This window comes from Gobio gobio (genome assembly GCF_949357685.1).
Source record: "Gobio gobio genome assembly, chromosome: 4".
In the NCBI taxonomy this organism is placed as follows: Eukaryota; Metazoa; Chordata; class Actinopteri; order Cypriniformes; family Gobionidae; genus Gobio; species Gobio gobio.
In genome coordinates, this window is record NC_137100.1 from 9,087,862 (window position 1) to 9,105,165 (window position 17,304).

General features: G+C 38.4%; 1 protein-coding gene across 2 annotated transcripts in view; it reads left to right on the plus strand.

Annotated features, from left to right (window-relative positions):
- LOC307125267 (neuronal migration protein doublecortin-like) overlaps positions 1–17,304 on the plus strand; it is a 71,507-nt gene that overhangs the window by 13,144 nt on the left and 41,059 nt on the right. For both annotated transcript variants that reach the window (XM_079815009.1, XM_079815010.1), the window contains exons 2-3: positions 2,098–2,528; positions 13,395–13,729. In XM_079815009.1, coding sequence (XP_079671135.1) covers positions 2,138–2,528; positions 13,395–13,729 — 726 coding nt within the window. In that variant the 5' untranslated portion in view covers positions 2,098–2,137. The remainder of the gene's footprint in view (positions 1–2,097; positions 2,529–13,394; positions 13,730–17,304) is intronic.

Consider the following 17,304-nt stretch of genomic DNA (forward strand, 5'->3'; position numbering starts at 1 on the left):
TAAAATGTATTTTTGACTGCAGTGTGCAGTTAATTGTGGTGCCATATCAATGACATAATTTTCCTATATCAGGTGTTTTACACAGCGAAACATGTGGTTCCACCCCATCTCACACTACACTCAGTATGGTGTTGTAGGTGGTGTGGAAATAAATTACACACTTCACCATGTATGTCCTGTAACTTCTACAGGTAATTCCAGTGCTCGAAATGGGGCGCTTCTACATTTTACTCTTAAGCGTACCTGCAATTTTTCTTGCGTACCGCTACTTCTTTGCTTTTATAACGGATCAATTGTCTGTGCAATATGACTGTGATAAAATGTCTGACCCATTTGAATTCTATTGAGAATGTAGCAAAACACTATGGAGAAAGTCGAACATGATCTAAAACAGCCACTAAAATGACTGATGAAAAGAGGGGAAAACATCATCCAGCAAGCTTTTTAAACTCACGATGACCACATTTACTAGAATTTATCACGTTCTATTCTATTTATTGTGGTAAATTTTGACTAGTTGTAGAATTTGTAATAGATAATCAGTTAGGGGAATATATTTTTCACTAAAGATGTATATTGCACCTGTGGCATGTTTGTAGCTATAGTTTCTAACTGTGTTGCTATTTTGCTGTAGATTAAAAAAAAAAGACATGCATGGTAATGAGGAGCCGTGCCCTTATTGTAACAGATGCTATAGTTAAACAATTGCAAGAACTATATGTTAGTTTTAAGGCTGAGTACAAGTTAGAAATAGCTTCAAAATATGGACCTTCTTGAATTATTGACTAAACAATCCCCCATAACCACGGGCAAAGTAAGTTTACATGCTTCATCTGTGTATCCCTTTAGAGAACATGGCAAGCTTGTGTAGCTGTTGCCATGGATACTGGCTAGTGAAGAACAGTTGATTGATTTAGATGTGGAATATGTTGTTATCAGTGCTAGCATGTACTGTATACATGTGTACTCAGTAAACTTGTGTATATCTTTAAGTTCTCAATCTACTGTAAGTGTAGTTAAATATTGCCTGACCATATACCTTCAGTTTCCTAGTGTTTAGTTTTTTTGTGAAAAGACTGTCTCCACAGGGAATCTTTAATAATAGCTCATGAGTGACATTGAAATTTGTGTGGGTCTGCTGTATGTAGGCCAAACCATTGTGGAGTGTGTGTTACACAGAGAGCATGTGTAGATGTGTAGTACTTGCACGATGATAGCCGTAAACCACAAAACACATTTAGCTTCAGTGTTTCAGGTAAAATGTTCTTCGAATGACAAACTTTGAGGTCAGATTTCTATTTTATGCAATATTTGGAATTCTGTCACTTGCTCATATCTTTGTGTATGGAGTGCACTTCAAGCTATCCCATTGTGATATTCCTGAATTCATAATTTATGATATTTGAAAAACATATTTAAAAACCTTTTGAGGAATGATTAAGATGTGTACACTATGTTATAACATTTTACTTGGTTATTTCACGAGACATTACATTTTCTTGTTTAAAAGTTTTTTCAAAATCATATGAAACCAAACATACAAAGAGAATGCGTGTTTTACACTAGATTTCTCCTTCATTTTACAAGATTATATGTCATTGACTCATTTATACAGTATTTTTTTGTGGAATTTTTTTCCAATTTATCTACAGACTTGTATTTATGCTGTAGAATATATAACAAGTATAACATGCGGCAAATGTGCGGTAGAAGCTCTTAATTGCCTTTAAACAACATTAAACTGATTTAGTTTGTATGGAAGCTTGTGTCCACCATTGAATAAGAAATCATTTAAAATAGGTAATTGCGACTTTTTAGCTCACAATTCGCACTTTTTTCTCGCAATTTCAAATTTACATCTTGCGATTCTGACTTTTTCCTTAGAATCGTGAGATATTGACTTGCAATTGCGAGTTTATATCTCACAATTCTGAGGAAAAAAGTTAAAATTGCGAGATTGCAAGAAATTGCAATTGCAAGAAAATAAGTCAGAATTGTAAGATAAAAAGTCACAATTACCTTTAGTATTTTTAAAGTTTGCTTTCACTAGTCAGACCAAAAATAATTCTGTTTGTCTTTTATTTTCTTTCTCATCAGACCCATAATTCCTCAGTACAAGACCTCCTTCACCACCACTATGGATGCCTCCTCTGAACATGTTGCCATGGAGCTGGACTTCGGCCATTTTGATGAGCGGGACAAGGCGTCTCGGACCCCACGAGGTGGCCGGGCCAACGGCCTCCCCAGCCCCACTCACAGTGCTCACTGCAGTTTTTACCGCACACGCACCCTCCAGGCTCTGACCAATGAGAAGAAGGCTAAGAAGGTACGGTTCTACCGCAACGGCGACCGCTACTTCAAGGGCATCGTGTATGCAGTGGCCAACGATCGTTTCCGCACATTTGATGCACTTCTGGCTGACCTGACCCGCTCTCTGTCTGACCACATCAACCTGCCACAAGGGGTCAGATACATCTTCACCATCGATGGATCGCAGAAGATCACCAATCTGGATGAGCTCGAGGAAGGTGAGTGTTTTGAGTTAGGCAGTGAGCTTTGAGGAAACATTTTTGTATTTAATTTAACCATACCATGTTTATTCTCTATAACTTGCACAGTATTGTTGAGCAAAAAATCTCCACATAAGCAGTTAGCCTGAGAAACATCCAAATATATGTCAGACTAGCTGTATTATAAAATATAAATTTATATTTACCGTGGTTCATTTACCAAAAAATACTTTCAAACTGCTCTGACCTCTGAAACACCTGAAATCACCCGAGTCATTCTAGAACAATTATTTTCAATAATTTAACTATTCATGTCATCTTGTGGAAATTCCTTTTTTTTCTACATGTATAGGGTTCAATGGGGCTAAAAGCGCACCGGGGTAAAAGGTGCCTTTGATTTAATTTTCCTCTAAATCACTAGATGGCAAAAAAAACTTGCCGTAGCACTTTCCAAAACATCCGCTTTTCAAGATGCACGTGGAAATTTGTCTGATCCTTGCAGCGATCGCAGGCAGCAGCACAAAGTTGATACTACACTAATTTGATCTAATATTTGATGTTTTAGATTTGCGTGGCAAATGAGAATCACTAAAATGATTGAATATATTTAGAGACAAAGGTCTTCTCAATGATTTTCAACAGTTTTTTGATAATGGAAGAATATGTAAAAGTATGTTATTTGGGGTCAAATGCGCACCTGCTGTTGGGGCAAAAGGCACAATAATCAACATGATAATAAACAGCCGGATGACTTCTCCATTTGTTGACATGACACGGTTACATTCAGATGGTAAATATCATATATTAAGTTCGGGGGTTACCTTAGAGATAATCACCATATTTATAATGAAACCATCATATTTAAAAAATATGATATTAAATGTATTGTTACTACTGTAAAAATCTTTCTGTATTTTTAACATATTTTAATGACAGTATATTTATTGACAAAAAATAAATATTTTATTTATCAAAATAAACGGAAAATAGTACAAACTTTGACATTATTAAAAAGCTAATTTTTTCTTAAAGTTTGCCTTTTCTACCCGTTGTAGAAAAGCAAAATATCACAATGTTAGTTCTTTACAACATCAACCCTATGTCACATTTATATTTCTGTTTCTGTGGACTCCCTTAGCCTCTTCATTTATATTATGCTGCGTTCCATGCAACCCATAAACCCGTGACTTGTGTTACGGTGTTACATTTCCAAATATACAAATAACGTAAAATAAAAGGTATAACAGCTTCTCTTGCCTTATGCACCGTTTTTCTCCTTCGTTTCCCTCAAATAAGCAAGGAGTAAGCACCTTTGGCAATAGAAATGATTGTAAATTAGCATAAGCCCCGTACAGTCCGCCATGCTTTGTTTACATCTAGCTATCACAATTCCTTGAGCTCAGGCAGTTTGGCGTGACTTTGCCTGGAACGCTACAAAGTCGTGAGTCGTGGTTTGAAGTCCTAACTTGCAGTAAACCAGTTGTTAGTAAAACACACTGCCCACCTGCACTAAGCTCTCCAAGAGCTAAAAGCAGATTGGTTTGTCTGTCTGGTTGCCATGCCAACAGTAAGGCATCCATTAAAGGTTGACACCAGCTCTTAATCCTGTACATTTACACTCGCACACATCTAAGACTATTAAACCAGTGTAAAAGCAAACAAAATTAGCTGAAATTGAAGTTGAAAGCAGAAAACACTTCAACCGACATTATGTACAAAAAAAAGTATGCATGAAATTTTGTATGTAGTTCAGGCTCAATTAATTGCAGCATATTACTTAAAGGGGTTAATTCACCCAAAAATGAAAATGATCCCATAATTTACCCACCCACAAGCCATCTAGGTGTATATAACTTTCTTCTTTCTGACAAACACAATCAGAGTTATATAAAAAAATATCTTGGCTCTTCCAAGCTTTATAATGGAAGTGAATGTTAAATGAGATTTTGAAGGTAAAATAAGTGGATCCATCCATCATAAAAGGGATCCATACGGCTCCAGGAGGTTAATAAAGGCCTTCTGAAGTGAAGTGATGCATTTTTGTAAGTCATATTTATAACTTTATAAATAATTTTATGATGGATAGATGTGCTTTTTTTGGGCTTCAAAATCTCAGTTACTATTCACTCCAATTATAAAGCTTGGAAGAGCCAGGATATTTTTTTATATAACCCCAATTTGGTTTGGCTGAAAGAAGAAAGTCATATACACCTAGGATGCTTGAGGGTGAGTAAATTATTGGATACTTTTCATTTTTGGGTGAATTAACCCTTTAAGGCTGGAATACACTACATGACTTTTGCTCAGCTTTTTGCCCTGATTTGCAGTCTGGACGAATAGACAATAGTAGTTTTGGGCAGTCGGAGTTGAAAGAATTCACAGAAAATCACGTAGTGTATGATAGCCACAGAATCTGATTTTTTTAAGCTTCAGACTAAGATTGCATCCATTCAGAGTATATCAAAACATGTATATGGTCCTCAGTCGTTTGGTGTATGATGCCCAGTTTTTTTTCTGTAACCAGTATGATGCCTTGTGTTTTAAAATCTCTTCAGATTTTACAAGTTGTGTAGTGTATCCCAGCCTTTTGGTTAGCAGTTTTGAACAAACCATAACAACTGTTCAAGGAATATCAATACAGTAGGCCTACTGCCTTCCATCCATCCATCCATCCATCTTCTTCCGCTTATCCGGTACCGGGTCGCGGGGGCAGCAGTCTAAGCAGAGATGCCCAGACTTCCCTCTCCCTAGACACTTCTTCTAGCTCTTCCGGGGGGACACCGAGGCGTTCCAAGGCCAGCCGGGAGACATAGTCCAGCGTGTCCTTGGTCTTCCCCGGGGCCTCCTCCCGGTTGGACATGCCCGAAACACCTTCCCGGGAAGGCGTTCAGGAGGCATCCGGAACAGATGCCCGAGCCACCTCAGCTGTCCCCTCTCGATGTGGAGGAGCAGCGGCTCTACTCCGAGTTCCTCCCGAGTGACTGAGCTTCTCACCCTATCTCTAAGGGAGCGCCCAGCCACCCTGCGGAGAAAACTTATTTCGGCCGCCTGTATCCGGGATCTTGTCCTTTCGGTCATGACTCAAAGCTCATGACCATAGGTGAGAGTAGGAACGTAGATTGACCGGTAAATCGAGAGCTTCGCCTTATGGCTTAGCTCTTTCTTCACCACGACAGACCGGTACATCGACCGCATTACTGCAGAAGCTGCACCGATCCGTCTGTCAATCTCCCGTTCCATCCTCCCCTCACTCGTGAACAAGACCCCTAGATACTTGAACTCCTCCACTTGGGGCAGGAACTCTCCACCAACCTGAAGTGGGCAAGCCACCCTTTTCCGACTGAGGACCATGGCCTCGGATTTGGAGGTGCTGATCCCCATCCCAGCCGCTTCACACTCGGCTGCAAACTGTCCCAGTGCATGCTGAAGGTCCTGGTTAGAAGGGGCCAACACGACAACGTCATCCGCAAAGAGCAGAGACGAAACCGTGTGGTCCCCAAACCTGACACCCTCCGGCCCTTGGCTGCGCCTAGAAATTCTGTCCATAAAAATTATGAACAGAACCGGCGACAAAGGGCAGCCCTGCCGGAGTCCAACATGCACCGGGAACAAGTCTGACTTACTGCCGGCAATGCGGACCAAACTCCTGCTTCGGTCATACAGGGACCGGACAGCCCTCAGCAAAGGACCCCGGACCCCATATTCCCCCAGCACCCTCCACAGGGCGCCACGAGGGACACAGTCGAAAGCCTTCTCCAAATCTACAAAACAAATGTGGACTGGTTGGGCAAACTCCCATGAACCCTCCAGCACCCTGTAGAGTGAATATCAAGGAATATCAATACAGTAGGCCTACTGCCTTCCAGGTCCTGCAAATATGGAACATGGCCAATGTACACAGGCAAAGTGGCTGTGGCTTGTTTTCAACAGTGCTTTTTGGAGAACACGTGTAGCTATTTTGCATAATTTAACTTAAACTCAAAAACCTCAGTGTAGTGTTTTCAAACTGTGTCTAACTTGTCGCTCATGCTAGCACTTTAGAGTCACAGGTCAAAGATCAGAGGGATTAGCGGTCATTCAGTTCGTGTAACCGGTAATTACTTTAGTCCAACTCATACACTGTAGGGAGTCAATGCCAGTACACTTCTCTTGTATAGATAGTTCACATGAGGAGACTAATTTTGGATGTACTTTGAGTCGGGTTGTATGATAAATCAGTGACCACAGCATTATCAGCTAATTGCTCCATAAATGATCAGTGTTAGTCGGATTAAAGCCAGCAAGAAACGACAGTTGTGATAGTCTTTTCTTCCCTATTGTGAGATATATCCGAGTGAAATGGTTTCTCAAACAATTAGAAATGTAGGGAGGGACTTGGTTGGAATTTGTTGGATGAGAAGAGATATCGCAGTAAAAAGGAGGGGAAGTTATTTAGAATAAAGATGACAAGGGCACATACATTTAAATTATATATATATATATATATATATATATATATATACAGTGCTTGAAGTGGGCCAGTACGCACTTCTATATTTTAATCTGTACTCTGGTACTCTGACTACCACAACGCCCTCTCAACCCCGGACTGTTATTTCCGTTAAATCCCCAACAATTAGTTTGAAGATTTGATTTTTAGATTTGGATATAATGGTAATAGAATGGTTTTCTGGTAGCACTTTATTTTACAGTCCTGTTCCCCATGTACATACTATGTACCTATTATAGAAATGAATAACTAGCTACCAACCCTGAACCTACACCTAAATCGAACCTTAACCCATGTAGTTACTTATATTACCCAGAACATTCTTAGGTAAGTACACTGTAAGAAGTGTGCTTACTGTAAAATAAAGTGCAACCAATTTTCTTTTTTAGAATTTTTTTTTTTGTAGTTGAATTTCAACCCACCAAACTATTTTAGCGATTGGAAGCAGCAAATGTTTTCCACATGAAAAGACAAGACATTTTTCATTACAGAGCAAATCTGCCTTGTCAGTATATGTTGAATTTTTGATGAATCAAGCTGGGAGCAGACAGCAAATAAAGGAGCCTAGGGGAACATGTTCAAAATCTGTTGCACACACACACACATACTCAACCGCTAAACCATAGTGTGTGTCTGGAGCTCAGCTATTCTGTGTCATCTGCTGGTGTGATACATCTGCACGTTTACCGCACTGCCTGTGCATTTAAACACTGTGCGGCTTACACACACACACACACACACACACACACACACACACACACACACACACACACACACACACACACACACACACACACACACACACACACACACACACACACACACACACACACACACACACACACACACACACACACATACAAACTTATTTTTATATCTTTCTGTAGACTTTCCAGAGATGTAATGGTTTTTATACTGTAGAAACTATATATTCTATCCCCCTACACTAACCCTACCCTTCAACCTACCCATCACACAAAATTCTGATTTAGTCTGATTAATAAGCTGTTTTCATGTTTCATGGGGCCCAACATTTTCACATTTTACTATCCTTGTGAGGACATTTGGTCCACTCAGTGTAGGTTAAACAAGAACACACACACATACACAGACACACACATTTTTATACATACCTGATATTTTCTACCACTCCTCACAGAAAGAATTTTTAGATTTTCATTATTTAGTATGTTTATTAATCTGCTTTCCTTGTGGGGACCGTTGACTGGTCCTCATAATGTATCACAAATATCCTAAAGGAATGTGTACAGGATTCATGATGGAATTTGTGGCATGATTTGGAGGCAATCCTAAAGGATCCTAATGGATTTGATTCTGAAACAATTCCCACATTTCCTACAAAGTAAAATTCCTACAGGATTTTTAAATTCTTTTATCTTTGAATATTTAATAATAATATTTATCAGATCTCTACTTGTACTGGAATAACTTTTTTTTGTTCCTGCACAATTAAAGGAAATCACATGGGAATCTGAACAATTTTTAAAACCTTCCATGGGTTTTACAGGGTCCCACAGGGACAGTTTATCCTATTAGTAATTATAATTATTGGGGATAATTAGGAGTCCTATTGGGAACTGCGTTATTATAAATATGTAAAATCTATTTTTTGTTTGATCCCAATGAGGATCCGTTGAAGTATATCTATCTATCGATTCAAGCTATTTAAACGAATTTGAACTTTCTGGTCAGGCTTTCTCACGCCATCATAAAGTTGGTCTTGACAATCCTCTTCATCTAGTTGTTTATTATAAATGGTTTAAAAGTATCTTTTTAAAAGTACCGGTTACATTCAATTTTCTACTCTTAAAATGATTCATAACCATCAATTTGTTCTTCCAAAAAGACACGGAAGGGTCTTTGTCTGTACAGACAGACGCAGTGATGTTAATAGCTATTTTAGCAGATGTTTGTATCTTACATTACATTACTTACATTACAGTGATAGCTTGGCAGTATCTCAGGAATAACTTGAAGTCTCAATGCGATGATAAATGATTGTTATTGCAATATTTTCTCTTCCCTGGTCTTTTGATCAGTAATAACCAGTGATATTGTATGTGTGAGTGATTTCTGTAGGTATATGTATATGTGTGGTGCATATGCAGTGGGGGAAAATTGCACCCAAGTGATTGTGTTTGAATCCCAATCTTTATTATCTACATCCATATGCAGTGATGGATGTATTTGGGTCTCTGTTCACATTAGTGTGTTTTTTCTTCTTCTGGGTAATACCCAGGCAAACGATAAGGGGTTCGCTCTCTCATCCTCCACCAAAACCTTAACATGATTGATGGCATTTAAGAGAAGCCTTTAGGAGCCAGAGAAGTTGCTGAAATTAGACTCTGTATGATGGATAAAGGAAGAGTGTAGGAGAAATGTTAAAAAAAGGTGGAAATATGAGTGGATCATAATTGGTGGAAAGTTATAGCAACATCAAAATTTGTGTCATTAAAGGGGTCATGAACTGCAGTGTTTTATTGTTTTTAATGTTTCCTGTGCTGCCCTTGTAATGTTAGTATGTTTTGTATAAAGGGAATTTTCCTAACCTGATTGTAGCTTCTGCTCTGGGCTGCATTACCCGATAACGTTGTCGCTTATGCCGAGTTCACACAGCCCGATTTTGACTCGCAGACAGGTTTTGGGAAATCGACGACAAATGCCCGAAATCATAGGCTAATCGGTGCTCGTGCGTGTGAGTGACAATTTCTCAGTGTGAATTATGAAAGACGCGATTTGAGAGAATCGCTGACGAGTTGTCGACCTTTTTTTTTGTGATTGTCAGGGGCAAAAATCCTTGATTATGCGGCACGTTTTCTTAAAAAATGCGATGGAAAATGCGGGATATTTATGCAATTTTATGCGGAAAAATTGCGGGAACTTGCAAAAACTGCGGTTTGATGAAAAAGAGAAAAAAAGCACTACATCACAGAAAGTGCTGGGAATATTTAAGTTTTATCTTGTTTTCATCTTGTTTTATTGAAGACCTGGCTCAACATGGCTCAAATTCACAAAACATTGAGTCAAACAAGTTCTGTAGCTTTACAAAAGGAATATGCCACACTACGAGAATAGTTTTTCTCCAGTCTGACACATGAATCAGCGAGTCGATTCATGATTTGGATCGCGTGTCAAACTCGCTGAAATACGTCTTTGGCGATCCAAACCGCTGAATCGACTCACTGATTCATAACGCTTCGAAGCTTCATGATGCAGTGTTTTGAAATCGGTCAACACACCGGGAAACTGCTTTGCGCGGTCTTTTGCTGTTATTTTTGTTGGCAGATGGGAATTTGCGTGCTTCATCATGGTTTCACTGATATCTATGGTTTCACCACGGGGTTTGCAGCTTTTCGATGACGTTCGCGTCGGGTAATTACATCACTTCAAAACGTTCCCATGGCAATAGGGGGAAATGTGTGTGAAGTAAACAAACATTTTATATATATTACCTTTTTGCAACGAAAATGCGGGGATTATGAAATCATGCTAGCCCCGCATATTTTGCACGCGGAAATAGGCAATTTACGCGGCGAAGGAGGGACTGATATATTTACAATTATATCAAACAGATACAAAGCACAGACATTTGCTTGACCAACCGCAGCAGCAGCACATTGCAAAATTATTTATTTAACTCAAACTCTCTTTACAGAACACAATCCTTGCTCCCTGTGTCTCCCCAACCATTTCCTCCCCGATAATGTTTTTTCTTTTCCTCCTTTTCGCTGCAAATCAGTGCACAGACAATTTGGATTGCAAACTTTCTGCAGTTTATCCTTTTTAATAACAACTCCAGTCTGACACACGCGTGATCTCACGTTGTGTTTGGTTGTGAAACGTAGTTTGCGCACCGGAGAGAGTTGTCAGTGATTCTTCCTCTTGTAAAGTCATGCAGTGTGAAACCCCCTGTCGCCGCTCCATTGTGCAGTGTGAACACAGCAGTGACTGAATGATACCCCAGTTAGTTATGCAGTGTGAAACGAGCAGTAATCCGACGAGTTTGAAAATTGTGCTGTCTGAACTCGGCATTAGCGCGCTACAAAGATTCTAAAGGTATAACTTAACTAAAGGTATACCATTTCTAGGGCGTATTCCCCGAACTATATCTTAGGAGGTTGCGACGTTACCAGGTGCTGTCCGTGGCGGTGGTGCTGAATTGGTTTAACAATGGCTCAAAAATCGATTATTCACTCTATGCAGGGACTGTTTAACTGCGTTATGTGAGAAAGCGGTGTTTATAATAGAAGCACTTCAGAAATAGTTGAAATTGCATTTATCAGGACTCGTGAGATCTCATAAATATAATCCAAATTGCAAACTATATCCCATTTTATATAATTTTGAAATGATTGTGCGAACCCGCAACCTCTCATGCCCAAACGTATCATGAATCAACCCACCTAACTGACAGTATGCCATTTATACTATCATAATATATTTTGCCATAGTCTTCATTTACTCCACAAGCAGGGTTAATTGCTCGCATCACATTATTGGTGTAAATCACTCATTTCTGTTATTGGATGACCTACTCAATAAAAGCGCAACACGCAACACGCAAAACATAATCAACAGCTACAGCGGAGAAAAAAGAAAGAAAGATAAGATTTTCAGGGCTGAGGGAGGGGTTAGCTCTATCGAGTTTGTCTTGACAAAGTCGGACCAACAAGATCTAAAAGCTGCTGAATTTGCTGCCGTGGCAGGCAACATTTATTTTGAATGGCAGCTTCTGACAATGTAGACTGGGGACTAAAGTTTTCACGGATAAACGTCTAGCATTCGCTGTATCGCTGCCACAGTTTGAAAACAGTTCAAACTCCCCTCCACAACCATTCCCTTTAAATAGACTCCATAATGTTTTTTGTCAGCTGATGTACCTTTGGATAATATAATTAAAAAGCTAACAAACATCAGTTTAATGACAATTGTATTCTTTGCATGAAAACACTTCAATTAGCAGAATTATATTGGTAGGCTATAGTCTGAGATGTAAAGAAACAGTGTTGGCCACTACCAGAATGAACTGTCAGTAGTGATAAGATATAGCTAAGAGTGGTCCAGACCAACCTTACGAAAGTGTATGACTTACAGAAGGCATACTTAACTAAGATATTTTCGAGAAACACGTATATACACCTTAAGGTATAACTTAAGAATGACGTAGCGTTAAGAAGCGCCCACTGCTGTGATTGGCTGACATCTTTGCATATGAAATAGCTAGTATTACATCTGGAACTCTCTCAAAAAACTTTAAACATGTCTTTACTATTACAGCTCTTAAGGTTAACTAATCGTGAAAAGTGTTGATTATAGCATTACATTTGGATCTATGGCATTATATTTAGATTGTGGCATGAAAGGTTGCAGCGATGAGCATTGTAGCCGATCACAGACATGTTGATCTCGTCATTGCAACTTGATTTCTGCACACTAATAAAAGCTTTCATCATAACTAACAGTGCAAACACAATGTAAATAAGAGATTTGTTGATTATTACAGGAGTTTTGGCGCGAGTCCAGAACTCAGTCACTGATAAACTCGCTCTTTGATTGACAGCTCCAGTGATTGCAAAGGGAGCTTTCTTTTTTATCACTTTCTATATATAATTTAATCACAGTTTAAATAACAGATTCTTTTTATCCTACTAAGAGAAACAATGTGAAGTTTAACATTTAGTCACTGGTTTGATTTAGTGGCACATAGTAAATCCTCGTCATATCACTAACACGCCAGTGGGCGGGGCCAAAGTTGCACTGATGAAGTGGGCATTGATCTTCTTCTGCAGAGGCGGTCTTTCACCTATAGGTAGACACATTCCACAACAAGTCGTTATCTGGGCTTGGTTACCATATCTGTTTTTGGACTAACAAGGACATTTTCAGTTCTGAAACTTACAGGATATTCTTATAGTATGATATTTTATGGACATAACTAACAATAGAGGAGCATACGCAATATCACAGAGCTAACAATATTTGCAGTGTACAATGCCACATTTGTTAAAAAGCTAGAGAATAAGAGAAATGCAGAAAAGGAAAAGAAGTTGTATTGATTTATTTATTTGCTAGTGAATTGGTTTTGGTTGTGGAGTGGTTAAGTGCTGGTGGAAAAGGTGTGTCTTCAACTGCTTCTTCAAAGATGTGATTGTTTCAGCAGTTCTGGTGGAGGTTGCTTCTCATTTCACCAGAGAGGAGCAAAGAGGGTGAAGGTTTTGGAAAGCAATTTCGTTCCTCGTACATCATAGTAGCAAAACACTGAAAACCAGCAATAGTTGTCATTTGAAACCAAAGCTGTCAAGCTAAATGTACCGTGTTGATGTGTTCAAACAATCATCTTTCTTTCTCTGTTTCTGTGTTTTCCACCTCTCCAGGTGAGAGCTATGTTTGCGCCTCTGAGAACTACTACAAGAAAGTGGACTACACTAAAAATGTGAACCCCAACTGGTCGGTCAACGTGAAGGCATCAGCCAGCCAGAAGAACATGCTAGCCAACCGCGCAGCCTGTGAGGCGAGGGAGAGCAAGGACTTTGTGCGACCCAAGCTGGTGACAGTGATGAGGAGCGGGGTGAAGCCGCGGAAGGCCGTCCGTGTGCTGCTCAATAAGAAGACGGCGCACTCTTTCGAGCAGGTGCTCACTGACATCACAGAGGCCATCAAACTCGAGAGCGGAGCAGTGAAAAGGATCTACACACTGGATGGCAAACAGGTATGGGAGGATTACACTGATATATATATACTATAGGGCTTTTCACACTTGAAAAACATAGCGGAGCAAAGAGGACACGCACAATGAACTGACAGACAGGACAGAGCAGGTTACTTTTTCATATGAAACAAAGTCTCAGCTTTCAAATTCGGTTAATTGTATTACAAAATTCAAACAATACCATTTTTGCGCTCTTCATTGTGGCGACAGATCGCTGTAGGGCCTCAGTTCAAGCGGCACGTGAACCAATCCGTCTTTCTCTTTATTACTAGTTATAGCACCAAGTAAACATGAATGAATATCAGAAGGTATGTTGAAAGATACAGTACAGCTTACTGAAATGTATCATGGCTCATGTAATTGGTAAATGAGTGTTTCAACCACGTAAAGAGGTGAATTAAACAGCTTGTGAACAATATGTCACGTAAAGATATGAAAATGTTTTCCGTTATTAGTGAGAAAACGCTTCCTTGCCAAACACAGAATTTTCCGGGTTTACGTGTTTTCACTGTTACGCATCTTCTGAATGAGTACAGAATCTCCAGATCAAAACACAGATGAAAAACAAGCGATCGCATGTAAGCAGATGCATATGTAAAATAACGTTATCATCAACATTAAACAGCATATAAATCCAAACTATCTAATGTTACTGAATGAAATGTCGACCCAGGATGAACTCTAGGACTGTGAAAGTATTAGGGGTGTTGATGGATTGATCTACTCCATCTGTGTTTGATTATCATTCTGAATCTCATCTGGATGTAGTCTTTGACAAAAAATGATTTTCTCAGCTTTTTGTTCAAAATGTTGCTTTTTTATGAAACTTACCCATATTTAAGTGTTGATAAAAAAGGAATGCATGAAGCTAGAATACAACGTTTTTTGTTTTGTTTTTTGTTTAAAAGCAGAAGATCTATTCTTTCTTTTGATATATTGCATGTTCAGATATTCATACAACTAAATATTCTATAGGCCATTACATTTTTGTGAAAATGGTCAAAAACCCTGGGGGTGGCTGGCAACTTTTTTTTTTAAACGCTGGCGGGGAAAGAGTTAATGACAATATAGACAATAAATGTTAGTTAGCAAGAAAAAAAATAACTCTAGAGAGAAGCATTTGCTAAATATTTGCACTATAGTACTAAATTTGTACTCTTATATCATTAAAAAATATTATAACATTATTATAAAAAACGCATTATATTATTTGTGTAATAATGAGATGTTAATTTTAACCTGATTTCCCTGTGTGTTTACAGCATTAGTTGAGAGAGATTTGTTTTCTTGAGTAAAAAAATATCATGTAGGCCATACTGCACCTGATATTTAGCCAAATGAATCAATATTGAATCAAGATCAGAATCGATGATAAACTGGGGTTAAGCGCAGCGTGAAAAGCCTCGGAATTGAATACTACCGCATTCCTTACTGTATACCGCACAGTATGTAATGTATACTGCACTTTATTTTTCTTAATTATATGTGAACAATGTGCAACAATACACATTTCAAACCACATTATGCTACATTGTGGTCACATGACCTTAGTGAATTTTTGATGTCTAATTTAGTGAGAATAAATTATCATACAGATAATATTATTAAAATTACAGAACATATTTTAATGACATTTTGTAAAAGTACATCAAATTTTGGCAGTCTGAGAGATGTCATAATTTATGGCAAATATAGCTTCTGGTTCATTCGACACACTGGAAATGATTGCGCTTTAAAGTTTTAAAATTGTGTGTTTTTAAACAAAATACCTTAAACACAAATGCAAATGATAAATTCTGTGAGGTCACTACAACACTACAATGTGAGCGTAATCGCGATAGAGACGATGATTCAAAATCTCTTTCTTCAGGTTTATCACATCTACCACACTTTGCCAAGCCCTAAGTGTGTTGTATTGTGGGATACAGAATATGATGGGATGCAGAATACTGTGGGATACATGCAGTATGATCTGTGGTATACTGCACATTTTTCCATCAATACAGTACATTTGCATATTGTGCACAGCATGCACAACGCAGAAATAGTATGAGAAACATAGAAGTATGTAATTCCATACATTCTCAATGAGAACATTCTCAAACACACATAACACACACACACAAACACATACAACTGCATTTTCTAATGCAAAACATCAGAGTATATGAACAGATACTTTTTGTTTAGTTTGATGATTATTTTTATGTGTGTTTTGTATGAATTGCCAGTCATTTAGGAAAGTAAACCAATACAACAAACACACACACCCATCACACATAACACTGCAATAATCAAATTCCACTCAGCTAGGTTTTATGCTTCCTGTGGGAGTCTGCGTTTCAGGCCAAATATAATTTAGCCATTCATTCAACCTCACTAATGGAAGGTTTTGGTTCACAGTATAAACCACAGCCTTTGCCATCATTCAATTATTGTTCTTTAATGCTTCTTTTGTATATGTTCCTGTAAATCATCTCTTGAAATGTTTCTTGTCAGCACCAGTAGCCAAAATATTGATTTCGAGCTCCAACTAAAACTCCCCTATCCTCCAATACTCAGCTAAAACCAGCTAGCAGTATGGCTAGTTTCATCATTTATAGTCATTAGCTGCTCTAAGCTTGTCTAGGTGGTTGATTAGCTGGATTACCAGTAAGTAGATTAGGTTTCAGTTTTAAAAACATGCTCGCCCCACTGGAAAACTCAATTCAAATCAATTTAAAGTACAAACTGTGTTTTGGAAGATGGTTGCTGGTTACTAGCCGGTCCAAACTGGTCTGGTTTAGGTAGTAGACAAGCTGGTGTGGACCTGGCTGAGCTTGTAAACCATTTTAGACCAGCAACAAGCCAGCAAGCAATTTTGCATTTAAAAGACATCTAATAGCCGTCCAAACACACCCCCAATATGCTAAAACAAGTCAAAATTAGGGGTGTCAGTGAAAATGTAATATATGTATAACCATAGCCCAAGAATAGGCTGGTAATCTAGATCATGAACATGTCAAAGAAATGAAACCAAACACCTTGTAATAACTGTTAACTTTGCTTACATGATGGAATATCATACATCTCACAAGTTGTTTAGACAAAAACGACATGTAACCAAACTTAAGGTTATTTTGGCTAGAAGTGGGTTACTCATAGCCGGACTATATGTGACCCTGGACAACAAAACCGGTCATAAGGGTCACTATTTTGAAATGGAGATGAATTAATATAGATTTGAATTGAGATAAATAAGCTTTCCATTGATGGATGGTTTGTTAGGATAGGACAATATTTGGCCGAGATGCAACTATTTGAAAATATCTGAGGTTGCAAAAAATGTAAATATTAAGAAAATCGCCTTTAAAGTTGTCCAAATGAAGTCCTTTTACAAAATATCTTAATGGGACATGATCTTTACTTAATATCATAATGATTTTTGACATAAAAGAAAAATAGATCATTTTGACCCCTACAATGTATTGATGGCTATTGCCACAAATATACCCGTCCGACTTATGACTGGTTTTGTGGACCAGGGTCACATTTCGGGTCTATAGTTAACTTAGACGGTGAAATGACGGCTATTG